At 35.3% G+C, this 23,079-nt stretch overlaps 1 protein-coding gene across 2 annotated transcripts in view; it reads left to right on the top strand.

The window, feature by feature from the left end:
• The window catches only part of NFXL1 (nuclear transcription factor, X-box binding like 1), a 94,883-nt gene that overhangs the window by 52,188 nt on the left and 19,616 nt on the right, over nucleotides 1-23,079 (top strand). For both annotated transcript variants that reach the window (XM_058299029.1, XM_058299019.1), the window contains exons 16-19: nucleotides 6,430-6,451; nucleotides 7,140-7,280; nucleotides 10,520-10,686; nucleotides 18,294-18,363. In XM_058299029.1, coding sequence (XP_058155012.1) covers nucleotides 6,430-6,451; nucleotides 7,140-7,280; nucleotides 10,520-10,686; nucleotides 18,294-18,363 — 400 coding nt within the window. The remainder of the gene's footprint in view (nucleotides 1-6,429; nucleotides 6,452-7,139; nucleotides 7,281-10,519; nucleotides 10,687-18,293; nucleotides 18,364-23,079) is intronic.

Below are 23,079 nucleotides of genomic sequence, written 5' to 3' on the forward strand. Positions count from 1 at the left end.
CCTGAAAGCTTAAGTGGAAAATTTCCAGATTGCCACAAAGGTAATTAGATATCCATAGGTACTTTTTAAAGCTGTAGCATATTCCTGGGAATCCAGAAGGGCATGCACATGTGTAGAGCTATGCTTATATGTAGGGCTGGAGGCATGCTCAAGAAAAACCTGTGAAGACCCTAAATTCTTACCTGTAGCTGACCTTGAGGCTCTGTGAAATAGGAGGTGAAGTCTAAGGCAGAGTTGTCAATTGCCTGGTTTAGCATTTAAGACATGTCATCAGAGTTCTTTGGAAAAACTGTTGGTTCCAGGCTTTTAAGGAAATATGTCCAGTCACTAGCTAACCACTAAGATAACTAAACAGAGACTTCACTGGGTACATGTGACTTGGAATATAGAGGTTACAGAAATAATCCAGGAAAGTCACTGAACAAACAATGATAATAAACAGCAGTGACAAACAGCAGACTATGATTAAGGAAGATAATCTCATTTCCAGAGTTTCCATATTTTACTATTTAAAATGTTTAGTTTTCAACAAATATTTATAAGTAACACAATGTAAAAAGAAAAGTATGACTGGTATGCAGAGAAAAAACAATCAATACAAACTATTTCTGAGGAGGCACTTTAAACATGTTCTTTTAGCATTTTAGCATTTCATCCTTCTGTCTTCTAGTCTCCATGTAGCTGATAAAAAATCAGGTGTTAATCTTGAGGCTCCTTTGTATATGATGAGTTGCTGATTTCTTGCTGCTATCAAGATTCTCTGCTTTGTTTTTTGATAGTTTTGATGTGTTGCCTTTATATACACACGTTTTAAAATAAATATGCATATATTTCTCATATACACATAATGCAAATATATTTATATACATATGTAATATATTATGCTTATGTATATGTTCTATATATACATAATATAAACATATATATGTAAGTAGTGTACACATATTTCTCATTTAATCCTCACTGTAAGTCTATATGGGAAGTGCTATTATTTTACCTTTTTCACTGGTAATAAAAATAAAGCACAAGCTGGTAACAACTTGTTCAAAGTAGCAGAAAGAGGATTTGAACCCAAAGTCTGGTTTCAGAGCCATTGCTGTACAACCTCTATAAAAGTTCCCACAATGACGTAGGACTGAGGAGTATTGGATTTAGCACTAAGGTCTTTGCTAACCTTTGGGGAAGATTTTTCAATTGTTAAAATGGATATGTTTAGTTTCCGGTTAAAACAAATACTGTACAATGGCTTAACTGGCTTAAAGAACAGGAACTTATTGGCTTGTTGTTTTGAGCCTAAGAGAAGCCACGACAGGGTAGCAGAAGACAAAATGCCAGTAAGGAGTAAAAGGGGAGAAAATAAATACTGCCATGATCTTAATAAATGTCTGTTGAATAAACATTCAAAACCTGGAGAAATCTTTAGGAAACAGCTGGTCTGTCTCTCCCCATTATAAAACTGAGGAAACTAAGGCCCAGAAAAGTTAGAGGAGATCAAAGAGACCAGAATCCATGTTCTCTGATATTTTCTATCAGGCTCTTGTTAAATACACGTAAGGCCACATAGGGTTTCCAAAGTGAGAACAAATAAGTTCCCCTTCTCCACAATGGAAAAATCCAGATTTTGTTCTAGCAATGAACCTTCTCTGTATTTACAGTTCCAGTCATAACTAGCCTAAGTCGATCTTGCAATATTTCCCTTTCCAGGGACTGATTTAGAAATGGTCCTGTGACTCTCTTCTGACCAGTGAAATGTGAAGGGAATTCACCTATGGAGCATCTGAGAAAGCTTCCCTCAGTCTTAAACACACACACACATTTATATATAAAAATAGACAGTACCCTCTTCTCTCTTTGGAAATTTTCATGTCTGAATGAGTAGTAATCAGAAAGGCAGATAGCCTGAAAACAAAGATGACACACTGAGGATAACATGCTGGAAAGACAGAATCTGGGTTCTTGATGATACACCACTGAATTCACCCATCTTGGAATTGCTGTACCTCCAATCCAATTTTGAGAGGTTATTATTAATTAAACTGCTCTTTGTTCATGTGTTTTGTTACTTTAAGCCAAAGGCATCCTAAATGATGTAGCATATATTTCTATAAAAATAAAAATTCTATATTTTTATAGAATTTCTTCTATAACATGGATAAAATGTCATTAAAAGGAATGTTATTTTAAAAAGAAGACAAAGGACAAGATTATGCAACCATCACCACTATATAATTTTAGAACATATTTATCTCTAGCCCCCCCCCCCAAAAAAAAGTTCTGTAGCCATTAGAAGTCTTTCTCTACATCCACCCCCACAGCTCTAGCCCCCACCATACCTCTGGGAAACATAATCTACTTTTGCCTCATAAGTTTGGCTTTTGTGGACATTCCATATTAATGGAATTAAATAATGTGTCCTCTTATGTCTGACTTCATTCTCTTAGAATAATACTTTCAAGGTTAATCCATGTTATAGTATTATCAGTAATTCATGCCTTTTCATTGTTGATTTTATCATTGTGTGGATATACCACATTTGTTTACCCATTCATTAGCTGACAGACATATCAGTTGTTTCCACTTCTTGACTATTATGAATAATGCTGCTATGAACATTCACATATAAGTTTTTGTTAACATATATTTTCAGTTCTCTTGGGTATATATCTAGTAGTAGAATTGCTGGATCATATGAGAATTCTGTTTAGTTTTTTGAGGGAATACCAAACTGTTTTCCAAAGTAGCCACACCATTTTACATTCCCCAAAAACAACTTATAAGGGTTCCAATTTCTCCACATCCTCACCAACACTTGTTTGTCTTTTATTTTAACCTCCCTAGTGGGTGTGAAATGGTATTTTGTTGTGGGATTTTTTTTTTAAATTTTTTATTGATTTAACTAAAGGTTCAGTATTTGTGTTGTGCAGTTCCATGGATTTTTAAAAACATTTTTATTATAGGAACATGTATACATCTTAGAATTTTCCCTTTTAACCACATTCTTCTATGTATTGCAGTGGTGTTAATTATGTTTACAATGTAGTACTACCATCACCACCATCCATTACCAAAACTTCTCCATTGTCCCAAAGAGAAACTGTGCATTTTAGGCCTTAACTCCTGATTCCTTACTCCCTCTTGGGTCCCTGGTAATCTATTCTAGATTCTGAATCTATGAGTTTACTTATTCTCATTGTTTCATATCAGTCAGAACTTACAGTAGTTGTTCTTTTGTGTCTGGCTTATTTCACTGAATCTGATGTCTTCAAGGTTAATCCATGTTGTTGCTTTTATCAGAACTTTATTCTTTTTGTAACTGAATAGTATTGCATTGTATGTATATACCACATTTTGTTTATACCTTCATTGTTTGCTTTACTTGTTTTGCTTCCATCTTTTGGCAATTGTGAATAATGCTGCTATAAACATTGGTTTGAAAATATCTGTTCAAGTACCTGCTTTTAGTTCCTTTGGGTATATACCTAGAAGTGGATTTGCTGGGTCTTACAGTAATTCTGTATTGTATTTTCTGAGAAATTGACCAACTGTGCCTGTAATCTGATCTGGGTGAAAGAAACTGGCCCCAGCCCCACTCTACAGCAGAAAAGAAGCTACAGGGACCTGCAGTAGCTTCTTCCAAGGGAATATGTTATCTTTCAAAGTATACCATACTTTGGTCAGTCAAGCAAAGGTTGGAGTGGGAAGAGGGTGTTGTCTAAGGTCTCACCAGGCTGGCATGTGAGCCCTCCTGAAACCTGCTCTCTGCTGTTTTAGTTTACTAAAGGCTGCCAATGCAAAAATAACGGAAATGGGTTGGCTTTTATAATGGGGATTTGTAGGGTAAAATCTTACAGTTCCCAGGCTATGAAAATGTCCAAATCAAGGTATCATTCAGAGAGGCTATCTCACCAGAAGTTGGGCTGCTGGCTAATCCTGGACTCATGCCATGTGACAAGGCAAAATGGTGGCCAGACTCTGCCTTCTTCTCCAGGTTTACTTTCTCCCTGAGCTCAGGTATGGTGATCAAGCATATGGCTTATATCTACCTCAGCCTCCTCTCTTCAGCTTCGGGCCTCTCTTTCAGCCTCCCCGGGGGTTCTCTTCCCTTTTAGTGGCTGAAGGTGATTCTGGAGTCTTCTCTCACATGGCAGGGTAAAAGTGGCAGCTTTTCCTCTCCTGTCTCCTCCGTTTATATAAGACCCTAGTAAAGGGATTAGGACCCTGCCTAAATCCAGCAGTCTAATCAAAGGCCCTTAACAGGAGTGATCTAATGAATAGGTCCCACATACTTTACAGGCACAGAAATGGGTTAGCTTAAGAACACAATTTTCTGGGGTTCACAAAAGACTCACACCTGGCACATCTCCCCAATACACCCATACCTGGACTACCTTGTCCAACTGTCTGCTTGGGCAGAGGCTGGTGGGACACCAGCCCTGATGGCACAGTGAAGACAGTGGTTATTTGTTCCTCTGTCCCAGGTCCCTCTGCCCCCTGCCCCTTCTGCCATTTCCCAGTGGGGGAGATTTTGAGTAGTGCCTCTTATCTGAGAGATGTATAAATACTCAGTGGTCTCAGTGTTGCCTTTAGACAGCAGCTGTATTACTTGCATTGCACATCAGCTTTATCAGTCATTTGTGAGCAGAAAAAACATTGAAGTGACACTGCTCATGTTAAAATATGTACTAGTTTGTAGCCTTGTGACCTAACCTCATGATACATGATGATTATGAAGTTTGTCTAATTTTAGCCAAAGAAATGAAGTCCTTCAGGGAGAGGAAATAATAAAAGCATACATTATTATTACTGCGGATATGTGTTTCTCTATTTAGATGTATTTTTTTAAATGCCACCATCTAAACCAGGTGTATTAGTCAGCCAAAGGGGAACTGATGCAAAATACCAGAAATTGGTTGGTTTTTATAAAGGGTATTTATTTGGGGTAGGAGCTTATAGATACCAGGTCATAAAGCATAAGTTACTTCCCTCACCAAAGTCTGTTTGGAGCAAGATGGCTGCCAGTGTCTGCGAGGGTTCAGGCTTCCTGGGTTCCTACATTCCTGGCTTCCTATGTTAGTCTGGCTTCAAGGTTCCTTCCTTCCTTCCTGGGGCTGGCTTCTCTTTCCTCTGTGTGCTGACCTCCCAGGGCTCCAGTTTAAGTCTTCAGCATCAAACTCCAAAATCAAAACTCCAACATTTAAAGCCCTCAACTCTGTTTTTCGCCACGCCTTTTATCTGTGAGTCCCCACCCACCAAGGGATGGGGACTTAATGCCCTAATTAAAGCTCAGTCATGCCCAGGTACAGGTCAGATTACAAGCATAATCCAATATTTCTTTTTGGAATTCATCAGTTATATCAAACTGCTACACCAGGTAAATAATTTTTGCAAAATGATGCATCCAGGAACATGTATTCTTTTCTTTAGAGGTTAACTGCCTAAAGTTATCCTGACTAGAATATATTTATCAATATGTGTAAGAGTAAATAAGCTTGGGTTTTAAAATTAAATTTTAGTATGGCACATGCAGAACTACTGCCAAATCTTAGTTGGAGGAAAGGTGATTGATTATAGTTGTCAAATAAAAGGATTGTTAAGACCTAAATGCATCTTTTCTTCCTGGATAGAATTTTAAGTATTAGTTTGATCAGTACTTGTTTGGGCTTTAGCATTAAAATTCAAGTTCTGAAAGCATTTTAACACTTACAAAATTCTTCCAGGGTTACCAACCCTCTCTTAGAAAAAAAAAAAAAAAGGTGTTCCGCCAGCATGACATTATTGAGGGCAAGGACAGTAATTCATATATATACCTGCCACGTGTTCTGTGTAATGCCTTGTGAAAAAGGAGGCATTCAATACATATTAGCCTGAGCTTTACTGGAATCTATTCCCTATGCTATTTCTCCTCATATAATGGACACTTAAAAACTATATTGAAAGTAGTCTGATGGCAAAAGTGACATTTTGTTATCAGGTCTCACATTATATCTCTGCAAGTCCTTACTGTGCTAGTTTATGTGAAAACTTAAATGATAATTCTATATTTTATAGGTGGTGGTATAGCAAGAAAATTCACATTTCAAATAATCACTATGAAATTAAATAATAAATTTTTTATTCTAGTTTTTAAAAAAATTAAGTGATCTTTTACCATAGCTAACTTAAAAATACCTTTTTTTTTGGCCTGGAAATGTTTTGGAGTATATAAGTACTTATGGAAGAATAGAAATATCTTAAATATTTTGAGGCAAGTAACCTGTTTCAAATTGCTGATTTCATTTTTGAAGTGACATGTTTTTATTTAATCAGATATGTTACATGTGTTTATTTTTTACTCTTAATAAAACATACTAGTTGCGTTAACATCTTTGCTTTATAAATCTTTTTTGAAGAACTTACAGTGTTTTCATTTCATTTTATTTTTCCTTGCAGGGAATGTCTTGGGAAGCATGAGGTGAGTTACTGGCAATTATTATTAAATAAAGCTTGTAGTCTATAACTCTTCCATACTAGGATTGTTAGAAATAAAACGTCTAAGTATTGCTATTTCAGTGTTTTAAAGGGTACAAAGGTTTGTCTATTAATTTTTAAAAATATAAAATGCTTTTATTTACAAATTAGCCTGTGTGTATGCATTCACCACAGTCATTATATTGAATGTCCCTTATAGGAATAGAATGTTTTGCTTCCTGTCTTCCATTACTTGGAAGTTTTTAATGGATTTCATTGGTTCTAATACTACCTGTTTTTCAATGAGTCCTTATTTCACATCAAGCAAGTGCTTTACTTATTCAACAGCAGTTCTAGTGGGAAGATATTTTATAAGAGGAAACTAAGGCATTCAGAAGTTAAATGCCTTCTCTGAGGTCATTCAGTTAATTTGTATTAAAACACCTAAATCTGAAGGACATGTTTTCTGATTCATATTGTAATGAATAATATTGAGAATCAAAATAATTTTCCTTAACATTACTAAGCAAAGTTCTCAGCTCAGAGATTTTAGTAGTTTTAATTATATCTTCAGTTTGTATAAATGAAAACATATTAATCTTTGTAAAATGTGTTCTCAATTGATAGTAGGGTCATGGGTGCAGAAAATTCCATGAATGTGTTATGCTGATTTTCCTTTTTTTTTTTTTTAGGTGAGTCCACTACCATGCCATGCTGTAGGACCCTACTCTTGCAAGAGAGCTTGTGGACGAACCTTGGATTGTCAGAATCATACTTGTATGAAAGAATGCCATAAAGTAACTGAAATTGGTGGCTCTACTGGCAAAAACAAGGTAAGGTCCTTAGGTTGAAAGTGTATATGCTTATAGTATGTTTTGAACATTTTTTTCAACAATTAGACTATCAGTATTTTTTCATTTTGCTATAACTGCTTCTTTCCTTCTTGCTCTCATCCTCTTTCCTTGCCTTTCCTAAGACAACCAGTTTTAACAGCTTCATATATCTTTCTGCTTGCTCATAATATGCTTTTTACGGTGGAACTCTACATACTGTACTTGCTTTAATACATAGGATTTGATTTTATTTTAAAAATACAAAAATTATACCTCTTCTTAGTTGGTAGCAATATCACTTTTACGTCTGTCCATTCAGATCACTGAATTGTCTAGAGCACTTGCTCTGTTATTTTCAAACTTAACACATGACAGTGTTCACAATTTCAACACATGTCCAATCTTTTGTTGGAAAGTAAAGCAAATAGATCCAGGATATGTGTGTGTGAAAATCACTGAAAACATTTTACAATCATTTGAGAAAGCAGCCATTCAAAGATCTCCAAAAATTGCCATTTTACATGGAAAAACAAATGTAATTAATCAAATAATAGATAGTACTTAACTTTATTTTTAAAGTTTTTTTCCTAGACTTCTATTCTATAGGAAATTGTGTTAATATTAGGAAGTGTGCTTAATGAAAAATAAGTCCAAAATATTAAGCTTCATTTTATTATTAAATAATATTGAGTTTATAAATGTTTAAATCGTTAATAAGAATTGTGTTACTGGAAATTTTACTTGCATTGGTAATTTTTTTCTTTGATTTGTTCATTGTAATTCACGATAGCCTAACTGTTTATAGTGTCATTCTTGTTCATGTATAAAAAATGTAGATATAAATATATTGCTTAAAATTTTTTCATGAGTCTTGTCTTAGTCCTTAATAAATATGTATTCATGGTAAAATGAAGAACTTGGAATTATAAAATAAAAGTAACAATGATACAAAATTCAAAATTGCTTTAATTAGTTAGGGGGTTGCTGCTGTATTGCTTTCTTTGAATATGCAGAACATCAACTGAGTCAGAAAAGAACTCACTTTATAAACTGATATATTGATTGGGGAATTATCATGGATTATCCCAACCTTGCTCCCTTGTTTAAAACTTCTTTTTTTCTTTCTAATGAGAACTGCATGAGATTTTTAACAGCCAGGCTGCTGACTTCTCTAATTAAGATAGCTTTTTCTAGGAGATAGAACTTGAATTTGGAGGTGATCCAGGAAGATGACTTGGCAAGTACAGATTTTTTTTTGCATGGCTAAAAGCAGCCAGTATACAGCCAGTTCAGTATAACCTTTGTTTTGCAGATAGGAACTGAAGCTTAGAGAGTTGTGATTTGATTTGTCCATGGTCGTACAACAAAAGAGTAGCAAGTAAGAGAATAATGTTCCTGAACTCTTAATTCCTAGCCCAGTACACTCTTCTCATGTTACTAAAATAGAAGATTATCGCAGGTTTACCACATAACTAGGAAAAAACAAATGAAATAGATTGTGTGTATTAACTTTGGTTATGTTACCAAAATAATATCCATGCCTAAGTACGGTTTGCATATTTTGTGATTTATTGTCTATTTGTACCCCAGACTTTACCATTTCAGAAAATTATATTATCATTTTTACCCAGTTGTGCTGGTCAAAGACAAGAATCATTCTTACTATCTTTCTTATCTTCATTGCTCTTGTTTCACAGCAATACCTGTTAGGTTTACCTTCAAAATATATCCTGAATCTGACCTTTAATCATAACCATTCATCACTTTGTACCATTACCTTTTATCTGGGCTTCTGCAGTATTTCCCTAACCAATATTTCTGCTTCTACTTTTTCTACAGCAGCCAGATTGATTTTTTTTTTTTTTTAAGTTAGGGGTCGTTGCCAATCTGAAAACCCTTCAGTAGCATTTGATCCCTCTCAGAATAAAATCCAATTTACTTTGGACTATAAGGCCCTATAATGATCATAACTCCTAACTACCCTTCCCTCTTCTTCATGCATCACTATCTATTTTGCTCACTTCTGCTTCTGTTTTTGCTATTTCTTGAACATTCCAAGTTTGTTCTTACCTCAGGCCCTTTGCACTTATTCCTTTTCTCTGGAACTCTGTACATTCTTATGGCTCTCATTTAACTCATTTCTGTTCAGAAGTGAAATTCATTAGACAGACCAACTCCTTGGAGCTACCATCACTCTCTTATCCTGCTTTTGATCATTCTTCATAGCATCTGTGAAGACATTGCATTATGTTCTTTACCTCTCTTACATAAATATAAGTTCCATGGGGCTAGGGATCTGATCTGTCTTGCATATTCCTAGTACCTGAAACAATTATAGGCACAAAATGCTGAATAAATATTGTGGAATAAATAAATACACATTTTAAAAAATAAAAATTGAAATTATGTTATAATGTTCTCATAATTTGAAACATTTTTTCTTTTTACTCCTAAATGTCAAAAATATCTTAGAATTTTTTTGTATTAGTTAACTATTGTAATCATAGCTATACTTAGGAATGATAAAAAATACTTAACCTTTAATCATTAGTGTCTGTGTCTCTCATGAATGATGTAAAAATAAACAATATCCTGCTATAAATAACTTTAATCTTCTTTAGTAGATTCTTATGTTAGTTAAATTATTAAATTGCTAGAACAGAGGGAGGTGCCTTGTTAATTTATTTTGAGGTACATTTATTTTTTAATGTAATTTAATTTTAGTTAGATTGAGGTGTTTTAGAAAATAAAATGCTGATTTTTTACCCCTCTTTGTTTTTCTTTTTGGCAAGATAGACAAAAAGCTCCAAAATGTTCAATGCTTTGTGCATTTTTATTTATATAAGTGTGCTCATTTCTTTAATTTAAAGATGATTGTACTTGTTGAGTGGAAATGAATTTTTAACACTTTCTGTTATTTTTCTGCCCCTGACTATTCTTTACCAAGTAATTTATATTTTTAATAGGGGTACTTTATGTAGTCAAGTTCATTTTAAAGGTGAGGCAGTTTGATTTAATGAGGGTCATAGGGCATAAAAACCTATGTGAAATAACGGTCAGGTTGATAATGTTGCTATTCTCCATTTTGGATATTTTTAAGATGTGAGAGTGTATACCATTGTATTAGCTATTTTTAAGAGCTGAGTAATAAGGGACAGGAGATCTAAATTTTATAACTTTAATGTATAGATACATTAGACTTCTGTAGTTTGTGGATTTATTTCCTTGCTATTTATCAGGCTGGCCCAGAATGCCTTCATTGCGAAGAAGGATGCTCTAAATCACGACCTCTAGGTTGTCCTCACCCATGTGTTTTGCCATGTCACCCTGGAGAATGTCCTCCTTGTGTTCAGATGGTTAGAATAAAATGTCACTGCAAGATCACAGGCCTGTATGTGGAATGTAGGTAAGTGGACTGAAAGAATACTCTTATTTTACTAAAATTATTTTAATTGATATCCTTTTATAATTCAGTGCGATTTATAGAATACTTGAAGGCAATGTATTTCAGTTGTGTTTCTTAGACTCTAGAGGCCTAGATTTTCCAATATGTACTTGGAAGGGAGAAATGTAGACTACCTCACCTTCGAGATATTTCACCCTGAGTTGAACCAGGGCAATTCTGCTTTTTCCATTTGGTAATCCTATGTAAAATTTTGTTAGGAAAAAAAGTTGTATCACTGCTTTAAAAAAAATTATAAAAGTGTCAGTCTAGAATTTTGCTGTATCAAAAATCACCTTGCACATAGTAACTTAGACATAAATTTTTAATTGATGGATTTAAAAAGGGAATAGGCCTTTTTACATTTTTTGGTAATAGCTTTTATTATTAAAAAAAAAACCTTGAACATTAGAGCAAAGAAACCATCATATATAGAAACACAACAATATAGCTTAATATACCCAGTAATCACAAAGTAATGATTACAGAGCTTTGATCAAACATATCAGCTATATTAAAAACTGTGTCTATTAACCCCTGTATTATGTTATACATGTTTTCTTTGTTAAGTTCACAAGTTTTACTACACACTTACTGTTTATGTATGTTCAAGTATAAATGATATAATAATTTAAAAAAATAGTGTGGGTTGGGGGAAAAAATACACCAAATGTAAGATACTTTGGTTAGTAGTAAAATTTTGAGGATGCTTCACAATAATGCAAGGTATTGGTGCTGGGGTGAGGTATAAGAGCCCTGTATGATGTTATGTAAGCCCTGTATGATTGTTTTGTAAGTTCAAAATTATTAATATACACTTATTGTTTATGTATGTTTATGTATAAATGATATACTTCAATAAATTTTTTAAAAATTAAAAAATCTGTGCCTGTTCAAAGAAACTTGCCTATTAAAAGAAAATTATTTTCGATTTGACTCAGAAAACAATACCCAACTAAATGGGCAAAATGAGATGCTCATAAAACAGTGTTGCAGAAAGGCTGAAAAAAGGGATTGCAAAGATATACCAGGCAAATGGAAACAATAAAAAAAGAAAGGGTTTCAATCCTCATATCAAAGAACAATTCAAGCCAAAAAGTGCTAAATATGACAAAGAAGGACATTTTTTAATGCTAAAAGCCATAATAGTTAAGAATTCTGTACAATATATGAAAGATGAATCATCTTTATAAAACAGAAACTAACTACAGGATTTGCAAGAAGTCATAGAACCATAATGAATAATATGGGACTTAAAGACCCTACTTTGAGTCTAAGATAAGTCCTTAGTTAGGACTTGTTAGGACTTGTACCTTTTTTAATGCCCTTGGTCCCCTGTTTACTTAATCTTCTATTGCCTTGTTTTTTAGTGTTTAATTATCACCTCAGATTCTCACAACCTATACAACAATTAATGAGCTTATTTTGCTTGCTTCCTATCCTTGCTCTTCTCTTCTTATTTTTTAGTTGCACTATTTTTTGTCAGAACATAGAATAATGTTTATATATTGTTTTTTTCACCCTGTTCTCCACCTTTGTTTTAGTCTTAGATCTGCAATTTCATTCTATTATTTTATTTTTAATCATCTGTTCTTTATTGAAAACATTAATAAGATTAATGCTGTAGTGACTTTTTAATTTTATTTACTTATTTTTAATTCATTTTTTAAAAATATTATATTAAAAACATATGAGGTCTCCATGCACTCTCCACCCCCCCCACACCACCACTCCCCCCACAGCAACACTCTCCCCCATGTAGTGACTTTTTAAAATACTTTAAAAATTTTCTTTTTAAAAATGATTTAGATTGCATAAATGTTACATAAAAAATATAGGATATTCCCATATGCCCTACTCCCTACCTCTCCCACATTTCCCACATTAACAACATCCTTCATTAGTGGGGTACATTTGTTAAAATTGACAGACACATTTTGGAGCATTACCACTAAGTGTGGTTTATAGTTTACATTGTAGGTTACACTCTCTCCCACACAATTTTGTAAGTTATGACAAGAGATATAATGGCCTGTATCTGTCATTTCAATGTCATCAGAACAATTCTCAAGTCCCAAAAATGCCCCCGTATTATACCTGTTTTTCCCTCTCCTCCCCTCATAATCTACAGTGGCCACTGCCTCCACATCAACGGTAAAAGTTCTTCCATTGCTAAAATCACAATAAGTCTATAGTAGAATACCAGTAAGTTTACTCTAGTTCATCATTCATTCCCAATCCTGAGGATTCTGGGATGGTGGTGCCCATTCTGCCCCTAATTGAGACAGGGCTTAGATCCCCTGGGACCAATGGATGAAACTGTCTTGCTTGCAGTTGCAGATTCTCTCTGTTCCTTGGGATGGGCGTTATTCATCATCTCCTCCTTGATGGTTGTCCTGGGTGAGTCCAATGAACAGGAGAGTAGGGGTTGCAAGTCTTTCGAGATTCAGGGTCCAGGCACATGGACAACCCAAAGATTTAAGTCTCTGGACATATACCTATCAAGTGTAGTACCAGCTATAGATTTGAATAGAAGGGGCAGAAGAGTCATGTGTAGGGAAACCACAAATGAGTCCAACTCTGCAACACTGGGAAGCATAAATTCCAAAGTAGGACCCACAGGCTGGGTGCCAAACTCCTAAGCTGTCTGCAGTGCTTACAGTGTCTGGATGTCTCTAGAGCCCTCCGGAGTCCTGCTATTTGAGGTACTATTTACTGTGGCAATCAATGAGATCCTGTTGAGACGTGCATTGGTCTGGAATGAACTCCCAACTCACTTTGAAATCTCTTAGCCCTAAAAACTCCTTGTATTTACCCTTTCCCTCTTTTGGTCAAGGTCTTTTTCCAGGTGCATTGCTAGTTGGCACTTGATAATAATCCCTTGGGGCCAGAGAGGCTTATCCCTGGGAGTCATATCCCATGCCAGGGGGAAGGTAATGCAATTATATGCTGAAATTGGCTTAGATAGAGGCCACATTTGTGCAACAAGAAGACTCTCAGGAGATAACTATTATGCAACATATAATGCTAGGCTAAGTTTCAATTTCAAAAGAAAAGGTTCTTAAGTACAGGCATCAATATCAAGGGCCCATCACAGTGGTCCCCCTTCCTTCACTAGGTATTGCCTCTGTACTTGGGGGGATTCTTGTTATCCCATTAGAGAATGTGACAGGGCTCCCCAGGATGGGAATTCGATATTATTTTGGTTATTGTGTGGATCCACCCACTGTGACCATGCCCCAGGAACACTTGAACACATTTATATGCCTTAGTGGTATGCCCCAGGTGAACCTCTTCCTCCCATGCATCCCCCATCACTGACGCCCCACACCAGTGATCTTCACCTGTCACAGTTGTGAGCCTTCCCTGATCCAAAACTTCCTGAAAAGTGAAACCAACAAAATGACCAAATAAAATTAAAAAGAAAATGAAATAATAATGAGTTTTAAATGTAACAAATAAAAGACAGAAAAACTGAAAAATTTTGAAATAACAAAATTTTTTTTGGCCTTTCCTTTCATCACTCTAAGATCCGTTATCTTGTATGTACAGTGATATTTTCTTCTTTATTTTCCCCTAGTGGTTTATTCCATTTTATTTTCAAAGAAGCTTTAAGTTACAGAAAATTCATGTACAGAATATAGGGGATTCCCATATACCCAACATACTCCCTCTCGTCTCACTTATTAATGCATTTTACATGTGGATGGTACATTTGTTAAAATTGATGTACAAATATTGTAACATTGCTATTAACCATGGTCAGTAATATACATTATTTACATTTTGGATTGTATATTTTTATAAATTTTGGCAAAATTTAAAATAAACTGTCAGTTATTGCAAGATCATGCAGAACAGTTCTAATGCTATGAGATGTCCTGTGTTCCATCTATTCTATTCTTCTCTCCTCCTCCATTCAGGACCTATCATCATTCTAACCATCAGTCTTTTTACTGAAATTCCCCCAGTTTGCTCTTGGTTGGATGAAGCAAATCCTCTAGTTGATTTCTAAAGAGCACTCATGGATACAACAATCTCCCGAGTTCTTACCTGTTTAAGACCATTTTTTGAATGCACTCATAATTGAAAGACAGCTTAACTGGTATAAAATCCTTAGTTCACACTTTCTTTCCTAGAGTTTTTTAAAAAATCCTGCTCAGTGTTGCTTTTCTTTATGTGTTACTTTTGATAAATTTGATAACAGTGTAACTCTCTTTCCCTTATAAGTTAAATTTTTTTTTATTGGAGTGCCTGCATTTCCCCCCCTCTCTTTATCTTTAAAATCTGATAGTTTTTATTAAGATATGTCTTAGAATTAATTGTTTTAGGTAAGTTTTTCCAGGAACCAATAAGTCCTTTCATTACATTTTCTAGGATTATAGTTTTATGTATTAGTTTTGTTCCATTTTTTGTTTAGTTTTCTTAAGGGACACCAATTTTATGTATGTTGGACTCTGTTTTCTTTTTTCCGTTTCTACCACTTTCTTTGACTCTTTTTTTTTTTTTATCCTTTATCTCATTTTTATTATCTGGGTTGTTTTCCTGCCTCACTTCAGGGATGCTTATTATTAAATTTTTATCAGTTATGTTCTTCTGTAAGTTTGTTCATCCATGGGCATCTTTTAATTTAGTATTTATTATGATATGATTACCTTTTTAAGATTTCTTTCCTCAATTTAATCAATGCTTGTTTCATTTTTTCTTGTCCCCCTCTCCTTCATATATGGTCTTAGTTATTGATTTTTAGATGTAAGGTAGTATGTCAGAGGTCCTCAAGAATTTGATAATTCACTAGGACTCACAGGACTCAGCATATAGTTGCACTCAGGATTATGATTTATTATAGCAAAAGGATTCAAAGTGCAATCAGTAAAGGGAAAAGGCACATGAGGCGAAATGGGAGTGAGATGGGGGAACCAGGCACAAGCTTCCAGAGTCCTCCGCCCAGTGGAGTCACATAAGATATTCTTTTTAAAATTATTTATTTATCTCCCCCCCATTGTTTGTGCTCGCCGTCTGCTCTCTGTGTCTGTTCACTGTGTGCTCTCTGTGTCTGCTTGTCTTCTCTTTAGGAGGCACCAGGAACTGAACCGGGGACGTCCCATGTGGGAGAGAAGCGCTCAGTTGCTTGTGCCACCTCCACTCCCTGCTTTGTTGTGTCTCTCACTGTGTTTCTTCTTTGTGTCTCCTTGTTGCATCATCTTGTTTTGTCAGCTTGCCATGCCATCCTGTCATGCCAGCTCATTGTCTTGCTCATCTTCATTAGAAGCTTCTGGAACTGAACTTGAGACCTTCTGTGTGTCAAGCAGGAGCCCAATTACTTGAGCCACATCCACTTCCCAGGACATTCTTAATTCCTATGCAATGGTGGAAATCCTCCAGAAATCCAAGTTCCCAGATGCCATCCGAGGGCTAACCTTATAAGCAGCCCTAATAAAGGACAGCATTTAGGCCTGCTCTCTTAACACTTTTCTGCATGGATGGGTTTTCATATCTCTGAATGCTTCTTTGAGGATATTTAATTCTGTTTAGAATGTTGTATTATAGTTTTCGTCATAATTTTTTGGGATGGGGTAGATTTTCATCAGCTGAAAAGTTTTGATCATTTTTTGTTTATTTCTTATAATTTTTTATTAGATGAAGATTACTCATATCTCTGTATTTTTGTAGTTTGGGGTTGTTTATAAGATTTCTACTTCATAGTCACTCTGTTCTGTCAGTGTAGCCAGAAACAATTTCTTTAATAATTGACTTTTCAGAGTGGTGGTGGTAAGATGGTTATATGCCCTTCTTTTGCAATTGTTTTATTTGATCTTTTAGGATCCTAAATTTCTTCTTCCTCCTTTTGTTCCTCCTTCATCATGAAGTCTCTGGGTGACACTCCATTATCTCTTTTTTTTCCCCCCTTAATTAAAAAGGTTACCTCAGTTTTTACTCCTTTCTTTTGCCTTCTTTCCCAGAAGTGTTACCTTTCTAAGACTGACTCCTCAAGTCTTGTGCACTTTTTTCAGTGCTGTCACTTCGCTTTAGTCAGTGCACTGAACTACCAGGATTTGTTCAGTATTTTCACACTTAAAATGGGCTTTCTCTTTCTGCTATGATTTTTAGCTCAGTCCCCTTTTCTTTTTCCTATGCAGTGTCTCCAGAACCTTCCTAGCTGTTTGTAAAGATTTGTGGTGGGAGCTTAAGAAACAGCTCTGCTAGAAACTGGCATTTATTTTTCTACTTACAAATAATTTCAAGTTTGTAGAAATCTCTATCTTCAAGTTATGCTGATATTATGGGATTTGAATGATTTTGTTATAAAGATGAGCTATGCGTTTGGGGGGGGGGGATTTGTGGATATATTTGGATTAAGGGGACCTCTGCTACTTTAGTTACCCAGAATTCCTTTTTCTTTTTCTAATATTTAAGAGAATGTCTTTATGCAGAATTCTTCAGTCCTAGTATTTGTTATGGTAATTCCACTTTTTTTTTTTATCACTTACTTTCAATTTAGTGAAGTTTTTCAGAAGGCATCTTTTCCTTTCAGTCTTTTTCTGCTTCTTGTGCATTTCTTCTCTAGAAATTAGATACAGGAGAGACAAGTCTTGAAAAGTTAACTTATTCTTAATTATAGAGTAACAGACCTCCTAACTTTAAGTTCAGTGTTCAGTGTCATACTTATAAAAATGGAAAATATCAGTAAACTTTTAATAGCGCCACCATAAAAACTTTGTGATATTAGTATATAAAATTTTGCAAGGAAAGTTCATTTATGTATTTATAGCTAATACATAAAGTTCATTGTGCATTTACAGCTAATTCAACATGCATATCTAAGATAAAAGTTTTAATTGACATTAGTGAGGATGAGCTATGGTCTATATTGGCAAGTTTGCCTAGTGAAGGAAAAGCAGGAACATAGAGAATAAAGCAAGGAAAAGAAATATGATGGGGAAGACAAAAGTGAGATAAGTAGTAGAGAGTTTTAGAATGTAGTTACTGATTTATTCACTGGTTGTCTATTGTGGTCCTTTTCAACTATTTGTAGAAAATAGTTTTATTCCTTGGTGTTTGACTTTTGAATTGCCAACTTGAGTCTGTTTCTGACGTAAATGAATACTTACCCAAAAACAATGGGAAAAAACTTTTCTAATAAGTTACTGCATTTCCTACTGAATACCCTAAATTATTCAATATGAAGTAACATGTGTTAAACCACTAGCTTTTAAATTTTTTAGTTAGAGACTCTAAGAAGATCTGAATTATAGTGATTGATCTATAGTGAAAGTTAGTAGTAGACGCTTCTAGTGAGAGGCCAGGCATGGATAATATTTCATATTTTGTTCTTCCTCATTGCAGTGATTGGCCTTTTGGCATTTGATTTGTTGGTAGTATATGTTAGGGCTGGATATCTAATTTGAAGATAACTGTTACAGATAGAGACAATTAATATACTTTTTGAGAAAAAATGAAATAAAATAATTTTCTAGCTGTGATTGAAATTGTGAATTATTTTTAGAAAGATTATGCCATAAAATGGCCTTTGGCTTGAATTTCATTAAAACTTCCTCTTCTACTTTTAGAAAAATAACCACAGCTGATGCAAATGAAAAGAACCTCCTCAGTTGTTGCAAAAATCAGTGCCCTAAACAGGTAAGTTTTAATATAACATATTATATTATATTCCTTGGGTATTTTTGCTATTGTTTCTCTTGGATTTTTTCTTTTCATTCTAATTCAGTTTTTTTGTTTGTTTATTTGTTTTTTGTATTAGAAATGTGGTCCAGAAAGGAAATGTGATTGATGTTCCTAAAAATGTAACATATGTGGTTAGGGTCGATATCAATCTCTTTCTGAACTTTGGGGATATTAGACTAGGAATTGCCTTTTGAAGTTTAAAAAAATGAAAGCAGTTTTAAAGATAGAGTACTACTTTATGTAACAAAGTATTGATCTAACATTTACCCCATTTTAGTTTGCTAAAGGCTGCCAATGCACTACACCAAAAATGATTTGGCTTTTACAATGGGAATTTGTTAGGGTAAAAGTGTACAATTCTAAGGCCATGAAAGTGTCCAAATCAAGGTATCATCAGAGTTGCTTTCTTCTTGTGTTATGGGCAGTCAGGCTCATGGCAGGATCATCAAAATATGCTTTCTCTCTGAGTCACAGCTATGGGTAGTCAGGCTTATGGTGACATCAGCTTATCTCTCCCCTTTTTTTCCAGGCCTTGTTGCTTTTGACTCCTTGGCTACTTGTACAGTCTGTGGCTTTTCTTTCTCCCAGATTTGGTGATTTTAAGTTCTGGAGGCATCTCTCTGTCTCTGCAGCTTTTTTTCTGAGTCTAAGACTTTTTTTTCTTCTGTTTGTAAAAGATTTTCCAGTAAGAGGATTAAGACCCACCCTGGGTCATACCCTACTAAAATGATCCATTAAAAAGGAAGGATACTTAACTGAATCTAATCAAAAGGTCCCACTTACAGTAGGTTTGCACAGATGGGTTAGCTTTATGAATAGGATTTTATGGATTCCACAAAAGACTGAAACTGCCACACACCCCAAAATGTAGTTCCAACTTAAAATATGAATTAGTCAAGAACTGTGTGGCAGTGATACAGTAAATCCGTAGTAGGTTATTGAAAAAATAGATTTATATGTTTGTGTATGCGTGCATATATACCTGTGGGAATGCACCTGCCGAGGTATAGTGTGAGAGGGTAGACATTCAGATCAACAGTGTTTTTTGTTTAATTAAAAAAAATATATATTTCAGATTACCTAAATATTACATAAAAACTATATGACACTCCCATATGCCCCACTCCCTACCCTTCCCACGTTTTCCCACATTAATGACATCCTTCATTAGTGTGGTACCTTTGTTACAATTGATGAGCACATTTTGGAGCATTGCCACTAAGCATGGATTATAGTTTACATTGTAGTTTACACTCTCCTGCACAATTTTGTAAGTTATGATGAGATATAATGGCCTGTATCTGTTATTGCAATGTCATTGGCACAATCCCCAAGTCCCCAGAATGCCCCGCCATTACCTGTTTTTCCCTCACCCTCCCCTCAGAATCTCCAGTGGCCACTGCCTTCACATCAATGGTAAAAATTCTTCCATTGCTAGAATCTCAATAAGTCTATGGTAGAATACCAGTAAGTCTACTCTAGTTTCATTCATTCCCCAATCCTGAGAATTTGGGGATGGTGACACCCACTCCACCTCTAATTGAGACAGGGCTTAGATCCCATGGGACTGATGGATGGGGCTATCTTTTTGTAGTTGCAGACTCTGTTCTTTGGGATGGGCATTGTCCATCATCATCTTCTTGATAGTTGTCCTAGATGTGTCCAATGAACTGGGGAATAGGTGTTGCAAGTCTTTTAAGATTCAGGGTCCAACTGGCACATGGACAACCTGAAGATTTAGGTCTCTTGGACAAACACCTATCAGGTCTAGTACCAACTAGACTTGATAGGTTTAAATAGAAGGGGCAAAATAGTCATGTGTAGGGAAACCACAAATGAGTCCAATTCTGTCACACTGGGGAGCATAAATTCCAAAGTAGGGCCCACTGGCAGGGTGCCAAACTCCTGAGCTTTCTGCCCTGCCTATAGCGTCTGAATGTCTCTAGAGCCCTCTTGCTGCTTTCTTGGATCTGAACTTGATGCAAAGTTCCACTGTAAAGTTGTAATCTTCCAAACTCTTCAAATATTGAATTTCTTCTTGTAAAATGAATTTTCTTTCTCTAAACTCAGACTCTAAGTAACAAATAGTTGAGGATGTTTTATTTTTAATCTGACACAGTAATTTGTTATGGTTTTGTAGTTAGAAATAGAATTTAATTCAAGGACTGCTAATTTTCAATTTAGCATTTGTTTTTGTATAAGTATGATGCTACTAGGGTTTAGAAATTTGTGTCTGTGCTCATGATTTTTGGATTCCAGGCCATTCTCCAGCTCCCAGAATTGTTAGAGAATTCTTAGACTTTCTTGAATAAGGTTGGGAAGAATCCAAATGGCTATTCTAGTTTGGAACTTCTAGGAGTGGACAGGTGAATTTCATTGGTTCCACTTGAACTCATTATGGTCTATTGCCTGTTGACATTGGTAAGGTGACAGCAGTAGTTCTCAAACTTTAAATTGCATCAGAATCGCTTCACAGTCTTGTTAAAACACACTTTTAACTCATCCCCAGTGTATTTGATTGTGTAGGTATGGAGTGAGGCCTAAGGACTTGCATTTCTAATAAGCTCTTATATGATGGTGATGCTATTGATGTGGGGGACCACACTCTGAGAGCCACTGAGATAGAATCAAGTCATCCCTAGGATTAACTAAGAAGTATGTCACTTGGAATCTGTAATAGCTATCTTATGCTCAAATTTAAGGTATAGGATTCTAATAAATTCTGTTGTATTGATAAGTTTCTATTTAATTTCTTTCCCCCTCCTCCTTCCCATATTGTATATTTCTCAAGGTCAGGAACTGTGTCTTGTCTTTGTATCCAGTGCCTGGTTCCCTGGTTGTACATTTTAGGTAGTTGGTAAATGTTGAATGTGAATGAAAGAATGACTATGGGAATGTCATATGGCATAGGCATATCCTACCAGCCCTGTTATTTTTCTGATATATACTCTGTGTGTCTCCTCAGCTGTTTATTTAGGTCTTAATATAGCTAAATGAAAATCTAAAGATGACGTTAAAAACTACATTTTTACACTGTGCCTCTTATATAAATTTCTATATTAAAATATTACTTCTAATGTGGTTTTATCATTCCCATGTTGACTTTTCTGTTTTTCACTTGGGCATGTTGTTTAACCTCTTTGTAGCTCAAAATTCTCATATATAAAATGGAAGTAGCAGTAATACCCACTTCAGAAAGTTCTCAGAGTATTAAATGAGTTGATCGCATATAAAGGGTTTAGAATAGTGCTTGTTATATGGAAAGCAATATATATGTCCTAGCTAGGATGACGATGGTATAGGTATTTATCCACAAGCATTACTTTTTGCAAGCTTTTGTGAAAGATTTATTTTATTTATTTATTTCTCCCTATCCTCTCATTGTTTGTCTTTGCTGTGTCTGTTTGTTGTGTGCTGGTCTTCTTTTTAGGAGGCAGTGGAAACTGAACCAGGGGCCTCCCATTTGGGAGGGAGACACCTAATCATTTGACCACCTCTGCTGCCTGCTTTGTTGCATCTTTCATTATGTTTTCCTCCTTGTTTTTCTTGTTGCATCATCTTGTTGTGTCAGCTTTCCATGCCAGCCCGTCATGTCAGCTCACTGTCTTGCTCGTCTTCTTTAGGAGGCACTGGGAACTAAACCTGGGACCTCCCATGTAGTAGGCAGGAGCTCAGTCACTTGAACCACATCCTCTTCCCTGTTAACTTTTTTAGAAGTCTTTTTAATTATTGGGATTACAATGGAACATTTTTAACTAGATAGTATTTGTTTCAATAAGCCATTTTGTATAGTGCTAGCAGAATGACAGTAAGGGCTGAAAAGAGTAGAAAGTCATCCTACTTTGATTGAAAAGGATAGGGCATCTTAAAGCTTTTATTTTTTGCTGTGAGATCTATAATTAAGATGCAATCAATTATGTCTTCTTTTTTTTTTTTTGTTTTTTAAAGATTTATTTAGCCACAGACAGGGAATTGGAGTGGGTAGCATAGCTGTGGCTGTGACTCCTTGGAAATCATGGTGAAGCAAGCAGCTGTTCCAAAATTTATGTCTTCTGCAGTGAATGTGGCAAGGGAAAGAGAGTAATGGGGTAGTAGTTGGATGGGTGGCAGGGTCAAATGAAGCATTCAGAGAGAAGAGAGAGATACTTTATGAAGTTACAGCCAGAGAAAAGCAGAACTTTTAAGATGTTGGTAAAATTGTGAAGAGTGAGCATGAGGACTTTTAGGAGGCAGAAAGATACAACATCTAGACCAATGGATTTCAATCTTTCATCAACCCTAACACATTGGAGGAATGGAACACTGCTTAGTAAAAGGGTCACACTATAGCCATCATTCTGTATAATTTCAAAAAGATTGTCCTTTATTGATTCTGATATGCCTCCCTTTGTACATTTCCTTTTAGCATCATTTATTTAAAACAATTAGAGTGGTTAGTTACTTTTAGAGACAATGACTACCTCAGAGATTAAGGAAAAAAAGAGGATTTAGAGAAAAGAATATTCTGAGGGGAGAGGAGTGGAAAGCTAATGACATACTTATCTTTATGAAGTCAGGTTAGAGGCATTGATAGGAATGAAGGTGAGAGTGAGGTTAAGGAATACAGAGGCTTGAAACAGCCCTTGTGATTCAAGTGTTTGATAATGAACAAATATTGAACTTGTTAAATAG

The sequence above is a fragment of the Dasypus novemcinctus genome, chromosome 1 (genome assembly GCF_030445035.2).
Source record: "Dasypus novemcinctus isolate mDasNov1 chromosome 1, mDasNov1.1.hap2, whole genome shotgun sequence".
NCBI classification, from domain to species: Eukaryota; Metazoa; Chordata; class Mammalia; order Cingulata; family Dasypodidae; genus Dasypus; species Dasypus novemcinctus.